The sequence below is a fragment of the Hemibagrus wyckioides genome, linkage group LG04 (genome assembly GCF_019097595.1).
Source record: "Hemibagrus wyckioides isolate EC202008001 linkage group LG04, SWU_Hwy_1.0, whole genome shotgun sequence".
Lineage (NCBI taxonomy): Eukaryota > Metazoa > Chordata > Actinopteri > Siluriformes > Bagridae > Hemibagrus > Hemibagrus wyckioides.
In genome coordinates this window covers 19,632,801-19,648,698 of record NC_080713.1, presented here as the reverse complement: position 1 = coordinate 19,648,698, position 15,898 = coordinate 19,632,801, and the positions used below count along the sequence as shown (strand labels likewise).

The window sequence follows — 15,898 nt, the reverse complement described above, 5'->3', positions numbered from 1 at the left end:
CAAGCTAAAAGGATTTAAAGAGTGTACACTTTGGATAATATTGCATGTATTTATGATGTCTTTATTTCTATCCCAGGGACCTCAGAATGACGGTCAGGTAGGCTTAGAGGAATCAGGTAAGCTCACTGTTCATTCCTATCTTATCGTCTCTCTCAGTTGTTTAGTGCAGATATATCAGCATGCACAGATTGCTCTAGGTGCTTTCAAATGGAAATTACCGGTTCAAACATCTTGCTTGTCTTGCATCTCCAGAGCTGGAGATGAAACTCCATGAGGCTGAGACCGAAAAGTTCAACATCAAACAGATGAAAGACCTGTTTGAACAGAAGGCAGCGCAGCTGGCCACTGAGATTGTAGGTAAGGGAACGTGAGAATTTGCTGTTTTTTTTCTCCCTTTTCTCAAAGGTCATTGTTTAGCTGTATTGAGTTATTATTTTGATGTGTGTGACATTGTGCGTTTTCAGATATCAAGTCCCGCTATGATGAGGAGAAGAGCCTGAGAGAGGTGGCTGAGCAGAAAGTAACAAGCCTGCAACAGGACCTGCAGAGAGAGAGACAGGAAAAAGACAAACTACAGACAGAACTGGTATCCTGCCTCATACACTCACTTTTATATAACTGAACTTATTTAACAAAAATGCCATGATCAGGTCCCATTACATAAAGTCTTGATAATGTGGTGTATGACACACATATGGATCCCTGTGTTGTGATTTAGCTGCAGAGACCCGGAGTGGAGGATGTGGAGGTGTTGAAGAGGGAGCTGGTGCAGGTACAGACGCTGATGGACAATATGACTCGTGAAAGGGAGGAGGAATCCGCACACCTCAAAAACGAGTATGAACAGTTGCAGAGGAATTTCACTACCTCAGAGGTGAGACCCCTCCATGTGCAACAACTAAAGGGTCAGAACTTTCCTTTGCAAGCTCACTGCTTTGAAATGTTTTTGTTTCTATATATATATTTGTCTCCTTTCAGGATTTCGAGCTGTACACTTTATATTGTCCTCGGAAATTGAAATTCCAGTAATTAATTCTGTCTTCAGGAATGTTTCGTAGCTTTTTTTTTTTTTTTTTGCTAGTGAGGATTTATTTGATAACTCCAGCTACACTCAGTGTTGTGCACAAGTTTTAGTGTAGTGTTAAGCTTTAAGTCACCAACTTTAGGAAGGCTTTATGCCTAAACTACAAGTTTCCCTTGTACACATATATACAGCGGCTTATTAAACTTCGGTTGTAGTGACCAGTACATAGTCTGCCCTCTATTGGCTAACTTTGCAGGCTATTTATGGCTTTAGATTTTAGTGTTGAGTAACAGCAAAAATAAAATAAAGGTGTGTTTTAAATTAATATTTTTTTAAATTATTATCTGCTTTCAGATTATTCATAGATTTATGGTCATGTACACTGTGTAATATGTCAAAGGATGCCTGTATTTTGCCGGTATTTTTAGTTTTGACCACTTCAAAATGGCCACAAAGCAGTAGCTTCCCAAAACAAAATCCAAAATGAAGTTGTAAAAAGCTTAAACTTTGAAAAACTTTATTCATTTTGATCCTGCATGCTTGGTAGCTGCTTGCGTGATTCTGCATGGGCAAGGTCAGTTGTTCCTACACTGAAAATGCCCATATTTTGGTTCTTTTTCACAGAAAACCATCTCCAAACTGAAGGCCGAACTAGAGAAAGGTCCCCAGGAAGCTGCTGTGTACACACAACAGATCCACCAACTACAGAGCAACCTGGACAACCTCCAGCAACAGAGCCAGGTATGAAGTCTACAAATAGACTTGTCATGTTATCAGTTTTTGCTGCCTTCAGCAATACAGAACAGTATGCCATCAGCAAATCTACCACCATCCTGCTTTATGACCCCTCAAATTCCACATGCTTTAAAAAAATATTTGGAATGGAAAAAGTATTTCCATTAGGTCACACACACCCAGTTTTACAGGAAGGCCCTATTCACTGCTAACCCTGCACGTCCAGCCTAGGATGTCTGCGTAACGTTGGTCCGTTTTTATTGTCTGTCAGTGTGCTTTGAAGCCTCTATAATTAAACTAGCAGGGGGTGATGTGTCCCGTGCCACCACTGTCCTTTGGGGTGATGTATAAACCAATGTAATGGCCCTCAGCTGCTTGTGTGCTTGTTGTCAGGAGAGATTAGAATGTCAGAGAGTTGGGGCATGAAGTCTCTGGGAAAATTCAATCTGCTTCTCTGAAGTAGGTGACTGGATACAAGTTTGTGATGTCAGGGATCTGAAGCCACGGTAAACAGCCCATCTCTGTAAACAAGTAAACTGCTGAGGCTGATGTGGATCAGATAAATAAAGACATTAAAAGATTACAGGCAAAAATTTGTGAGATTTGTATTTGGAGAGATGTGAAGAGAACTGATGAACAGATCATTAAATGTAGATCCTTTCATGCATGTAGTGATTGTATAGGCATGGTCACTTTTAAATGATTTCAAAAGTGACCTTAAACCTTTTCCCTGAAACCTACACCCGGGTGGGAAATGCCTGATGAGTCAACTGCTCCCATCAAATGATAACAGAATATGAGTATCTTAGGATAAATCATACAAAAAAATTAATAAACAACATGCTTAAATGGTCTGTTTGATGATTCAAAATAATAGATTAGCAAAAGAAAATTTATATGGCAAAAAAGATTAAACCACAGGAATATTTGCTGATAAAATAACGGCAGATGTCTCTGGTATAAGGTATACTTGGAAAAATCTCAATTTGTTGGCTCTGTCGCACTTAGTAGCACTGTCGTTGTCAAAGCTGACTTTATAAGCTATCCCAGTGAAGTATTTAGCGTACTGCCCACTGGTGCTCCTTGTGCTGTCCCAGGCATTGTAAAACTGTCTGTTTTTAAATGTTAGTCCATGCCGGTACTGAGAGGCCAACCGTCTCCGAGGTTGTATCTGAAAAAGCTCTGTGATTTTTGTGCTTGTCCCTTTTAATTTTTGCCTCTCTTTATCACCTGATCAAATTTTTATGCTAAATTCAGCATGAACTGGTTCCTATGTGTCTAAGAATTAACAAGACAGCATGGTTTATTAGATATTTTATTTGATACAGGTTATTTATTACTGATACAATGATAATAATAATGATCTTTTCTAATGTTTTAGTTTTGATAATGCTCTGCTTTTCTCAGATGCTTTCATCAAAGCTGACACAACGGGAGAAGGAGAACCAAGAGCTGGACAATCGTCTGGGCCAGGAGCAAGTGTCCAAGAAGAATCTGCAGTCCAGCCTGCATCAAAGGGAGTTGGAGCTGCAGGAGAGCCAAGCACGTGCATCAGCAGCAGAGGCCTCCCTCAATCGGGCCCAGACCGAGTTAACTGAGAACAGGGAAGAGATGGGACGCCTCAGAAAGGAGCTGGCTGAGCTTGAGAAGAGCCACCAGGATCTGAAAGCTGAGCGTAAGCAACTCCAGCAACAGAAGGAGGACCGTGAGAGCCAAGGCCTGCAGCAGCAGAGTGAGATCAGCCAGGTCTGATACACACACAACGCACATAGACACTCAAATTTGGAAAGAAAATGTAGTTTACATTATTGTGAACCACTCTGTACTTTGATATGCAGCTGCATGGGAAGCTGCTGGAGACAGAACGGCAGCTGGGTGAGGTGCAGGGCCGCCTGAAGGAGCAGAGACAGCTCGCAGGAGAGAAACTCAAAGACCGTGAGCAGCAGGTTGCTGACTACCAGCTCAAAGTTTCCAGATTAGAAGAACAGGTAAGATAGTAGGAGGACACTGAATAGGAGGAAGTGAATTATTGTTGAATTAGTTTTCTTTATGATCTCTCTCTCAGTTCTGAAAGGCATTATCAGTATTGGAGTAAATCTTAAATAGTCTGCTGTTTGATCCATACTGATGTTGACTGGCACAGGACATGTCACAGTACTGGTCTTCTAGCAAGCTGAAATTATATCTGTGATATTTGGCATAAAATTTGAGCTTCTGGAGACTTGGCACAGTTAGTAAGAAGAGGTTGGTATCAGGTACCAGATTAGTATCAGGCATCTCAAACAATACCAGATATTGTATCTCAGTATCATGAAATAGTGGAATTGTTAGAGTTATTATTCTATAATAAGGATCAGGCTAGTGAGTGTAACATTTCTTTTTGTGTGGATGGTAAACCATTTGAAATGATCTGTGTTGTGTTCCAGCTGAAAGAGAGTAATACCAAGTCCACTGACCTACAGCATCAACTGGACAAATCCAAACAGCAACATCAAGAGTTGCAAGCTCTTCAGCAGAGCACCAACGGCAAACTACGTGAAGCACAGGTAACTAGTATTCTTCCAAAGCTGCATAAGCATTAAAGGTATGTTAAAGCAGAAATATTTGAATCATGCAGTATATAGGGTCCTCAGGACTGAGATTTCAGATGAACATCGTCCTGGACGTAAAAATAGATATCTAAAAATGTATATATTTTTAACATAGATTTTATTGATATAGCTCTAAAGCTGCTTTCCATCATCATCTTTCTTGTAGAATGATTTGGAGCAAGTGCTGCGTCAGATCGGCGATAAGGACCAGAAGATCCAGAATCTGGAGGCCCTGCTACAAAAAAGCAAAGCCAGCCTGAGTCAGCTAGAAGCTGAAAGAGAAGACCTGTGTGCCAAGATCCAGGCAGGAGAGGGAGAAGCTGCTTTACTGAACCAACTTCAGGAAAAGAACCACGCACTGCAGGAACAGGTACATGAGACCCACTCACACGTGTACATATATAGAACATAGATTACAAAAAAAAGCTTCACACACTACAGAGTACCCTTTTGGGCTACTGTATCCTTTTGTTCTCCTATAGATAAGTCAGCTAACTGAAAAACTGAAGAACCAGTCAGAGAGTCATAAACAAGCCCAAGAGAACCTCCATGAGCAGCTACAAGAGCAGAAGAGCCAGCTGCGCTCAGCACAGGACCGCTGCCAGTCCTTGGAAAGTAATGTAACAGATCTCAGTGCCCAGCTCACCCAGAACAAGGAGAGACTTGCCCAACTTGACACCCAGGTGTGTTTTTCTGTTGATGTAAAAATATATAATGATAAATTTATACATATTCTGTTACAACTGTATCTTAAAGATAATAGAGTGAAATGAAGATTGATGTTTAATTACCAGCTAAAGGCTAAGACGGAGATGCTGCTGTCAGCTGAAGCAGCAAAAACCGCCCAGAGAGCAGATCTAGAGAGCCATCTAGAAACAGCCCAGCATGCATTGCAAGACAAGCAACAGGTAAATAACCAATATTCCACCATTTCTGCCTATACAAACTCCATCAGCAGAATTTATTAAAGTTTAGTATTATTGTTGGTTGTGCATAATCTTTGAGTTTGTACTTGTGTGTGCATGTGTGTAGGAGGTGAGCAAGGCTCAGGCTCAGCTAGACGAACAGGGCCTTCGGCTGCAGGAGAAGCAGGAACAGTGCTTACAGCTGGAGGCCAGTCTGAAAGAGATCAGAGAGAAGCTGCTGGCAGCAGAGCAGAAGATTGACACCCTGGAGAGCCAAGCTAAGGTCAGCAATACACACAAAGTCTAATCATTCCCTTGAGTAACTTCATCTAGCAGGTTTTTATCTTATTTGCTGGAACTGAGAATTCCCCTACTACTATCTGTTCCCTAATGCCTCAAGCCATAGTTTTATTTCCACATTTTTGCCATAAATTCTCAACAGCATCCTCATGTACTCATAAATCATGTATTTGTGGGACAGAAAGCAGAAGCTGAGTTAGCAGAGCTGCGCTCAGGAAGGGAACAAGCACAGAAGGCACAGCAAACACAGCAGCAGCAAATTAGTGAGCTGGAGAAGAGGAATAAGGAGCTCATTCACCAACTGGACACTGAAAAAGAAGGGTAGGACTTACTAATAATTGGGAAGATAAGTGGGACATAATGTTATATTGACAACTGTACACGTCAAAGAGTGTTTAGGTAAAGAAAATTATATTTGACTTCATAAATACATGCACACAGTAGTTTTTTTATTATTATTTTTAGAGAAGCATTCATAGATTTTGTTTAAAATCTCCAATCCATGCTACCATCACTCAACAATGTGAGGAGGAAAAAATGTGATCTGGTTAGAAAATGTTTCTTAATTTTGCCATCATCAAAATTGACTATGATTATTTGTGACCTGTCATGTCACTCTGGCATCTGTAAAGCCAAAGAAATGTTATATATATTATTTATATAAATAGTTTATATTATTTGTATTAATAACACTTATATTACCCAGTTTTAGTACAAAAATGTACTAGAGGTAGACTAGACTGGAGTGAACTGGAATTATTAGGGTTGTGAGCAGTTTTAAAGATAAAGTGTGAAGTTTCATTTCTTAAAAAGTGAATGACCACAGCAGCATCACAATTTCACAGTCCAAACTCTGCACAAACTGATCATTCAGAGACTGGACACGTTATTAGTGCTTGGACCAGGTCATTTTTATCATTAATGGGTTCAAATTGAAAGCATTTTCAGTTTGGATCACAGTGAATTGTTGCTCCTTTTGTCAAAGAAATTTTTTACAGCAGCAGTTTTCATCAATCGTTTTCTTTTCTAATGATAAATTCTGATTCCCAGAAAAGTTAGATTTCTCTGTTCTTTGGTTGAAAGTTCGAGCTTTGCAATCGAGTGTCTGTTTACGCTTCCCTCAGTGCTATAGCTGTGCAGGAGGAGCTGCAGAAGAAGAGCTCAGCTTTGGGAGATGCTCAGAAGCATGTGGAGAAGTTGGAACAGGAGCAGAGTGACATTAAGAAGAGGTTGGAGCAACTCGCTGAGGAAGGACGCATGCAAAAGGCAGAACTGGAGAAGAAGCTCCAGGGGATGAGCACAGAGCATCAGAAAACCCAGCAGGAGAGAGACACACAGGCTAAAGAGCTGCAGAAGGTCAAAGAGGCTCTTAGCCAGACTTCCAAAGCCCTGAAGGAGAATCAGACCCAGATGGAGAAAGAGAAAAAGAGCAGTACAGCAGCCCTGGAAGAGAAGGTGGGTTTTGGTAGGCTGTTATCTTAAAAAGGACTCAACAGCCGCATTTATCCATGATTCACACATTTCAATGTGGGATTTCACAGAGTTTCCAAATAGAAAAATAAAGCACAAAACGAGATTAAATCTAATTACTAACACACTTATGGTTGTGTGTAATTCTCACTTCGCTGGAGGTTGTTGCATGTCATGCCATTGAGAGAGAGTTTGTTTTAAGGCCAGAAACAATTTTCTTAACATTAAGTAGTTTACGAAATAAATGTTGACCGTCAGTTCTGAGTCATACTTGTGGCTGAAGTTCAGGAGGCAAACAAAGAACAGAAAAGCAACAACTGTGTAAGTTAAAGTACTTTTAACATTTGGTTTTTGGCTCCAGCTACATTTCAGTGAGAACTTAATAATAAAACAGGAGTTTCCTGTCTTTTAGTAGAAACATAGCCACATTGTTGGATATAATTTTGGCCCATAAGTGTTAACGGTGATGCAGAAGAAACAGGAATTAAACACAATTTCTTGTTTTTCTGACATCAGTAGCTTGACTGCATTCTTTCTGTAGTAAATTGCCATCAGAAAACTAATCAATATAAATCCCAGGGGTTTCTATTTTGTTCATATGCAGCTGACTTCATTACAAAATCATTGCACTATCTATGTCTGTATTTATTTAACCAGTGACATGGATGCACACAGTTACTTACACTTGTGTGTATGACCTGTGAAGGCATTCCTCATGAATTTATGAATTAAGTGTGTGTAAACACTTTTAGAAACCTTTCCAGACCGTGTTTATTAAGGAGGTCCCTTGTGCATATATATATATATATATATATTGATGTTGATATACTGTGCAGTTTAGGTTTATGTATATATGTCTAGATGGAGCTTTTTTTTTATGGTGAGTATTAATTCAGAATGCATTAACACATAAATAAATATAGGCAGGATATTGTTAGAAATGTAAATGGCTGCAATGTAAGCAGAAAGTAAACCAAGTAAACTATAGTCTTTATCATTTTGTTGAGATTTTTCTCAATCATTTCTCTCTAACAGGAGAATGCTCATCAGAAGGCCCATCAGGAGCTTCAGAAGAGTGCAGAAGCAACAGCTAAAGAATTAAGCACAGCCAAAGCGCAGCTGTCGAAAATGGCAGAGGTGAGGAAAAATATAAACAGACATTTTATATTCATTAATAACTTTTTGAAGCTAATGGAATTTTTCGTTCACTTCATTGGAATTGGATTAGGTGGAGAAGGGACTTCAGGCGCAGCTGAAAGAGCTGAGTAACCAGTTGAAGCAGTCTCAGGACGCGCTAAAGGAGAAGGAAAAGGACATCCAGCAGGTCCAGACACAGCTAAAGACAACCCAAGGATCTTTTAGTGAGGAAGTAAAGAAACTGCAGAGCCAAGTGACAGATCTGCAGACCGCTGAAACAAAGAAGGTACATGCTGTTAGAATCATTTGTGTTTGATGATGTGGTACATTCATTAAAATTTCTGATCTGAAAAGCTTGAACGATCTCTGCCTTAGAATGACATGTTTGCATATGACATTTTTGGTCTGTAAATGAAAGGTACATGTGTGTGTGATGTAGGTGGAGGAGTTGACTAAGTTGAAAGAACAGATGACTGGGCTGTCTGAACAGCTGAGTTCAGAGAAAAGCCGCAGTGCCGAGCTTCAGAAAACCTGTGACAGCACCAAGGCGAGCTTGGACAAACTACAGTCTGATTATTATGGCAAGGAATCTGAAGTCTCTGCTCTGCGCCAGGACCTCAAGGTTTGTGTGTACACAACATCTTAAAAACTGAAATGATAAATTTCGAACTATGATGGTGCACAGACTACAGCTCACACTACATTTGTTACAATTAGCTCCTGTTTTAAGTTGTCAAAAAACATAGAATGTGAATCTTTGGCACTGGACCATTGGCCTGTAGGGAAAAGGTACAGTTAGAGTTGACGTTGTTGAGTAGGGAAACATACCTTATAATTCAGCTTGTGATGCATAGGTACGTGAGGAGAAGCTGACACTGACTCAGGAGGAACTGGTGGCCAGCACCAACCAGCTGAACAGTCGTGAGGCCCAAATCCAGGAGCTGAAAATAGGACAAGAAGCACTGAAGAAAGATTTAAAGAAGAGAGATGAGAAACTCAGACAGCAGGAGGAGGCGCTACGAGAACTCCAGAAGCAGCAGGTACTGACGGGTCCTTTATATCACTGATTCTCCTTCAAACCTGAGCAGACGGTGCAGATATGTATGTACACTGCTCTGTATGCTGCTCACCTCCATCATTCTTAATCATTCTGTGTGTGTGTGTGTGTGTGTGTGTGTGTGTGCAGGAGCTGATGCAAGAAGAACTAAAGAAGGAGCGTTCTCAGGTGGAGGAGCTGAGGGAGGCTCAGAGTGGGCTAGAGAAAGAGCGGCGCAGGCTAAGTGCTGAACTCAAATCTCTGGCAGGCAAGAGTGAGAAGGTTAGCTGCTGATCAAACCACACCCCCACTCCTCATGCACTTTATTATACTTGTAATAATGCAAGATGTTAATTAATAGGTAGTGTTCATTCTTAGACTATGATCATTTATTTTAAACATCCATGATTGTCCTAGTCGTAAATCTTAAGACTCTGGATCTCAGTGAGTTCTTTATTTGATATGTATAACCAAAAATTTCTCTTGCACCTCTCTGGTTCCCATTATTTCTTGCAGATTACTGTTAGATGTGTTAGAAAAATCACAATTAGCAGCAGTCTGCCAAGAAGTACTGGAATTATTGTGAAATGTTACTGATTATTTGGTGCAGGCTAGTTTACCTGAGGTGTGTGTGTGTGTAGGAGCTAAAAGACCTGCAGGCAGCGAAACAGCTCTTGCTTCAGCAGAAAGTAGATCTACAGGGCCGAGTGGAAGCGATCCAGGCAGCACTGGAGCAGGAAAAGAAAGAGCATCAGAACACCCGCGAGTCCATCACACAATTGCAACAGCAACAAAAAGCAGAGACGGACAAACTACATAAACAACTGGTACACAGTTTTGTTTTGGGTAGACTTGGTGCTTATATAACGGGTGTTTACAATAGGAGTAGTATCACTCATAAATAAAAAAATACAATATATACACCAGTCTAGCTAATATACATTTATTATGGATGTTAAATGTAATTGCATAAGTCACAACATAGAAAATATTTTTTTGCATTCTTTATATGAAATCGATGAATGTGTTTATGTCTAAGTTCATTATTTAGTGGTGTTTATACTTTCATGAATAATGTCACAAACTCAGTTTGTTGCTACTCTGGTATAACATACACAATCTCTTTCTTTTTCTCCTTTTCTCCAGGTATTAGAAGCAAAGGCTAAAGAGGAGGTGGAGAAGCGCAAGGAGGAGTCTGAGGCAAAGCTCACAATGCAGGTTTCTGCACTAAATGAAAACGTTGCCACTCTGAAGCGAGAGTGGCAGAGCAGTCAGCGCCGTGTGAGCGAGCTAGAGAAACAGACAGATGAATTGCGTGGAGAGATCGCTGTGCTTGAGGCCACTGTGCAGAACAACCAAGATGAGAGACGTGCCCTGCTTGAGAGGTTAGGAACTGCCTATCTGCCGTTTTTTTCCCTTACTGCTCAGCTTTAAATGCTCTTACACACACACACACACACTCCCTCTAACTATTTTTCATGATGCTGCACTCTAGGTGTGTGAAGGATGAAGGCGAGATAGAAAAGCTGCAAGCCAAAGTGGTGGAGATGAGGAGAAAACTAGATGACACCACAGCAGCTATGCAGGAGCTTGGCCGAGAAAATCAGTCCTTACAGGTCCCACACGCACTCTCACCAGTACACGCAAATATGTGTGGCTTTTATATATATAATTCCCACTCCTATCTGCTCCCTTAACACAATACTCACTGGATCCAGTATGTGTCTGTTAATGATGCAGCCTTTCATTGCCCCACATGCTTCAATATCCAATCATCTACCCACATTCACATTAAAGTAAAACACAACCCCCACACCATTTGCCTTTTTATGTTAAGTCCTGGAGTTTTTCATGCTGCTTTTTCTAAAGTACTGAACTAAACTAAAAAAACAGCTTTGCTTGTTTAGAAGTAATTAAATTGAGCTTGTAACCTTATCATTTTTTGAACATTGTGTGACACATTCAATAACCTTAACGTAATCTTGTGTTCATTCATCATCTTGTCATCAGTTGCGTTATTATGATTAGTAATAGGGTGTAAACCTTTCACACAACACAGTATGAATTGAATTCATAAGACAATGATAGATAACTGACAATACCACTGAGTCTGCTATTATATATGATACAGTTTGATTCATGGATAAATTAGCCTGTAAGCCTTATTATTAAATTATTAACAGTTTAAAACTTAGTTTTAAAAAAAGCATTATTTGTACATACTGGTCATATATATTTATTTATTTATGCATATATATATATATATACAGGGAGATGATAAAATATGGGCAAAATAGTTTAATTCTCTATCTATCTATCTATCTATCTATCTATCTATCTATCTATCTATCTATCTATCTATCTATCTATTCATTTATTCATTCATTTATTTATTTATTTATTTATTTATTTTTCTCCTTTCTCTGTTTCTCTTCTTTTGAAAACCTGCTTTGAGACAATGTCCATTGTAAAAGGTGCTATAAAAATAAATTGAATTGAATTGAATTAAAATTGAAATTGTATGTATGTGTGTATAGGTGTGTGCTTGGTGTGCAAAGCCAGATAAATGAGCACTGGAATATACATATGTGAATGTGAGTTATCATGCTGTCCTGTCTCTCTTGATGCAGATAAAGCAGTCACAGACCCTCACACGGAAGTGGGCAGAGGATCACGAGGTGCAGAACTGCATGTCCTGTGGGAAAGGATTCTCTGTTACCATCCGGAAGGTGACTATCCTCTAAGTTTCTGTTTCTTTTTCTTGCCCCCTCCGCTCCCCTCACACCCACAGACTCTCACGCGTGTTTGATGGTGCCGTCTGACCAAAACATCAAAGCACTAAATCAATACTATGTTAATGGTCTACTACAGGGATCCACTTTCAGACAGGCTGCATTCAAAGTCCACCATTTGTTTGTTTTTTTTTTATTTTTTTCTCCCTTGTGAACGGATAGTATTGTCCAGCAGCACTTTTATCTCCTCCAGCACATCTCCAGTGAAAGCACTGTTGTTGTGTTTGCAGCAGTGAAGTGCTGATAGAGAAGCATAATCTAATCAGTGAGACTGAAAACAGGTATTTGTTTACTTGTATGTCTTGACTTAAATCAGCAGTGTTGGATATTTGAACTTTAAGGACAGCATTTAGCAGTTGAGTTCCATGCCAAAATGCTTGTACTTCATTTGAAACACACAAGAAGATCGCCAAAGCCCGATTAGTCATTAGAGCCAAAAGCTCGTGATGAAACCACATAGCAGAACAAAATGAAGATCAGATTGTCTTTTGAAATGTGTGTTATTAAAGCTGCACGTATCAGCAGAATGTCACAAAGCTGCATGGGTGGAATTCATGGAGGCATTCACATCACTGTTACGACATGAAATATTTCTTCATCATTCTACCATGACTTGCAATAACTGCCTTTATAACTGCACTGTGCTTTACTCTCCAATCCATCTAGCAATTTCCAGCAGAATATAGAACTGTCCAAAGGCAGAGATTTCGAAAATGGTACCATGTCTTCCTGATTTCCTTTGCTGTAACTTATCTTGTCTCTCCTCCAGCACCACTGTCGTCACTGCGGGAACATCTTTTGTGCTGAGTGCTCAGCCAAGAATGCCCTTACACCGTCCTCTAAGAAGCCAGTGCGGGTATGTGAGGCCTGCTACGAGGAGCTGCAGGGCTAATAGGCCTCACCTTGCCTGCTGCTCTGCCACACACTCGCCACAGACTCTTCCTGCACAGGACAGCAGCTTTCCCAGACCCTGGGAGCAGGAGCAGGAGTGGCATGGTGGCAGAGCTGCAGGAATAAATGGACAGGCCTTCTTTGATCTGCTCACTGGACATGAGGTGGCCTCAGAGAGAGAGAGAGAGAGAGAGAGTGAATGGAGAATCACAGCAGTCCTCACCCGAGCAGTGCCTTGGTCACCTCTAGGTCCATTTGGGGTTCCAAAGAATCTAAAAGGGAAAGTGGTGCAGCATTTTAAAGTGTTCATTTCTAATGGAATGTGTTTTGGATGAGATTTCTGACATGCTCTGTGTTTTGGGTACCAGGGTGGAAGATTTGTACCTCAAGCTTTTTTCTCTTCTGAACAAAGCAGTAGTGAATCTGCCAGAGTGGCATCCAGACTTGAGAGAGGTTAGCACAGGCTCCATGGACAGGTCAGTTTAAGCGAGAAGAAAGCACAGAGCTATGAAAAATCTCATCGAAAACTAACAACACTTTTCCAGCCGACAGTGTGGTACGGCATTGTTCAAGTACTAATCTGAATCTGGAATTCTCTGCAGCTGACTTAAGTACTATTATCCATTGCCTTATGGTGCTTGTAAAATAGTAGGAGTTAACCATGGGCTGCTGATCGTTTCCCCTGCAATGCTAGTGTTAATGATAAACATTAATAACAGCAGCAGGAATGCAAAAGCTTCGCTCTCATTTAACATTTACTTTGGTTTGATGTGAAGAAACAGAAACAGCAGACACTATTACTGAAGATTGCTGTACCATACAGACTTGTAGAAAAGCCAGCTCTATTTTATTGATTCGAATGACGACACGTGACCTTTCTCTAACAGCTACATTGGATTTCCACATTAGTGATCTGCTTGATTTATCCATAATTCACTGATTTAGTACCCTGGCAAGAAGGGTAACCAAATCCAGTACTTGTACAGTGCGTTAAACGAAGTCTTCTTGCTTTAGCATAACTAAACATTTTCCATGTTACCACCTGGAATAATAGCCAATAGAACCAACAGCCAGTAATATTTAATTGGGATAAAAATCAGTTTGTCAAATTTTTTTCCCAAACATTTCGTGTATGACGTATAATCCCAATTTAATTCTGTTTCAGGTCCAAGTAACACTACAGATTGTGTATTTCTAGAGTGTTAATATTTATGCAATGCACTGTACATAGTTCCAGCAGAGTTTACCTGGCAGTGGGAATCACAGGTTTGTTAGTACACTATGCGGTACCACGCTGTCCCTGGGAAAGCACTATTTGGTCTTTTTCCAACTTGGTTATCATTAATTCAGGCATGTTTTATTAAATGGTGTCTATGTATCGTACATGCTCACTATGCTGCTCATGTTTCCATTTGATTTAACAACAACCACAAAAAAAAAAAGAACATTTTTACATTGTTTTTATTATATTTTCAAATCGGTGCATTTGAGCAGTATTTTGCAAATTCTGTTCATTTTGATTTTTCTGACATGAGTTAATTGCACATGTGTGTGTGTGCCCTGCTACTAAGCAATAATTGTGATTATGTGGCTATAATTCAGTGTGTGCGCGTGTGTGAATCTGTGTATGTAAGAGATTTCTATATAAATGCTATATTGATTGTATAAAACATTGGCTGCTAGAGCACTTCTGAAAGCGTACCGTCAGTGTTTGTGCAGCGTTATCATTCAGGCCTCAGCATTCTGCCATCACTCTACCTGCGTCTTATCTAGAACATCTCTTTCTTTCTCCCCATCGGGTGTGAAAAGTGTCACGCGTGACATGAGAAAAAGGACATCAGCATCAAACATGGATGCAATCAGTTACACTTTCTGTCAGAGTACGGATTCGGCTGTGAAAACAGCTGAATCTTTGGCACGGGTGCTTGTGCAAAGGTATCGTGCAGATCGTACCTGCTGTATAGTAATCGTCAGCACTGTCACCTGTGAGATATCTTTATTGTAATGCACCTTTCCTCTACACGTTTGCTTCAGCATTGAGGCTGTACTGTTAAAAATGCACATTTACAGTCAAACACGCAGCAGTGTCGTGGAATAAAACACACAAACGCACCAAAATCATATCAACATCATCAGTGTAAATTCAAGACATTGCTTTCTTTCTGTATTTATGTCACCTACCTCCAGATTGTGCGTGTGTTTTTCCTCTCTGAATATTTGTTTTACTCTAAAACCAACCCTCCATAGTTTCATAAACACTATGGCGTCTCAAGTGCACGTGTTGGTTACTATAAATACATCAAGAAAGTTGCCAGAGATCTGATTGTTAATCATTTTAGGAGTAACACTACACTGCAGTAGAGTCGGTTATGTTGCTTGTTGTGCATGAGCTGTGAACTGGCGAAGTCACACTTCTCATCTGAACAACGGGCTGTTCCTGTTGTGATCATGTGTTTGTGCCTTAAGTCTTGCTTTCTTAGCAGCTCGGTCACATGGGCTTGAGCTGAAAGGCTTTACACTCGTACATAACTGTTCACTGTCGGGATGACCACTCTGGTGGATATTAAAACGTGTCACATTGGTTTATGGATATAATTTATGTCAAGATGTTTGTTTTCTAATTTTTCATCGATATGTTCGAGTAAATAAACTAGGTGTTTCTATTTTCATTTGTGCTTTATGTCTGTTAGAGCTGCACAATATGAGATCATGGCATATCGCATCTCTACACTTCACTGAGATTACTACAGGGATTGTTAGAATTATTTAATTGGTTTTCGAAAATTCAGATTTGCCTCATTAATATGTAATGGTAGATATTAAATATATTATTATTATAAATGCATTACTCAAACTGGATATGAATTCATTTATTTGTTAATCATTGAAATGTGCTGCTCATGGAAATCCAGTTCGTTCAGAAAAATGTCCATATCCTACGAGTTTATTTCAGTTCATGTATAAGGAGTAAACGTAAATTGAGAGGCTTTAAATTAGGGGGTATAACTATGTGGCAG

General features: G+C 40.0%; 1 protein-coding gene across 2 annotated transcripts in view; it reads left to right on the top strand.

Moving 5' to 3' along the window:
* The window catches only part of eea1 (early endosome antigen 1), a 24,007-nt gene extending 8,281 nt beyond the window's left edge, over nt 1-15,726 (top strand). For both annotated transcript variants that reach the window (XM_058387902.1, XM_058387903.1), the window contains 24 exons: nt 77-116; nt 253-357; nt 465-586; nt 719-874; nt 1,649-1,765; nt 3,167-3,505; nt 3,598-3,747; nt 4,186-4,305; nt 4,517-4,720; nt 4,833-5,033; nt 5,145-5,258; nt 5,383-5,538; nt 5,737-5,876; nt 6,680-7,010; nt 8,061-8,162; nt 8,254-8,448; nt 8,602-8,784; nt 9,017-9,202; nt 9,349-9,480; nt 9,840-10,025; nt 10,345-10,583; nt 10,694-10,814; nt 11,829-11,927; nt 12,760-15,726. In XM_058387902.1, coding sequence (XP_058243885.1) covers nt 77-116; nt 253-357; nt 465-586; nt 719-874; nt 1,649-1,765; nt 3,167-3,505; nt 3,598-3,747; nt 4,186-4,305; nt 4,517-4,720; nt 4,833-5,033; nt 5,145-5,258; nt 5,383-5,538; nt 5,737-5,876; nt 6,680-7,010; nt 8,061-8,162; nt 8,254-8,448; nt 8,602-8,784; nt 9,017-9,202; nt 9,349-9,480; nt 9,840-10,025; nt 10,345-10,583; nt 10,694-10,814; nt 11,829-11,927; nt 12,760-12,882 — 3,861 coding nt within the window. In that variant the 3' untranslated portion in view covers nt 12,883-15,726. The remainder of the gene's footprint in view (nt 1-76; nt 117-252; nt 358-464; nt 587-718; nt 875-1,648; nt 1,766-3,166; nt 3,506-3,597; nt 3,748-4,185; nt 4,306-4,516; nt 4,721-4,832; nt 5,034-5,144; nt 5,259-5,382; nt 5,539-5,736; nt 5,877-6,679; nt 7,011-8,060; nt 8,163-8,253; nt 8,449-8,601; nt 8,785-9,016; nt 9,203-9,348; nt 9,481-9,839; nt 10,026-10,344; nt 10,584-10,693; nt 10,815-11,828; nt 11,928-12,759) is intronic.
* The last annotated feature ends 172 nt before the right edge of the window (nt 15,727-15,898 follow it).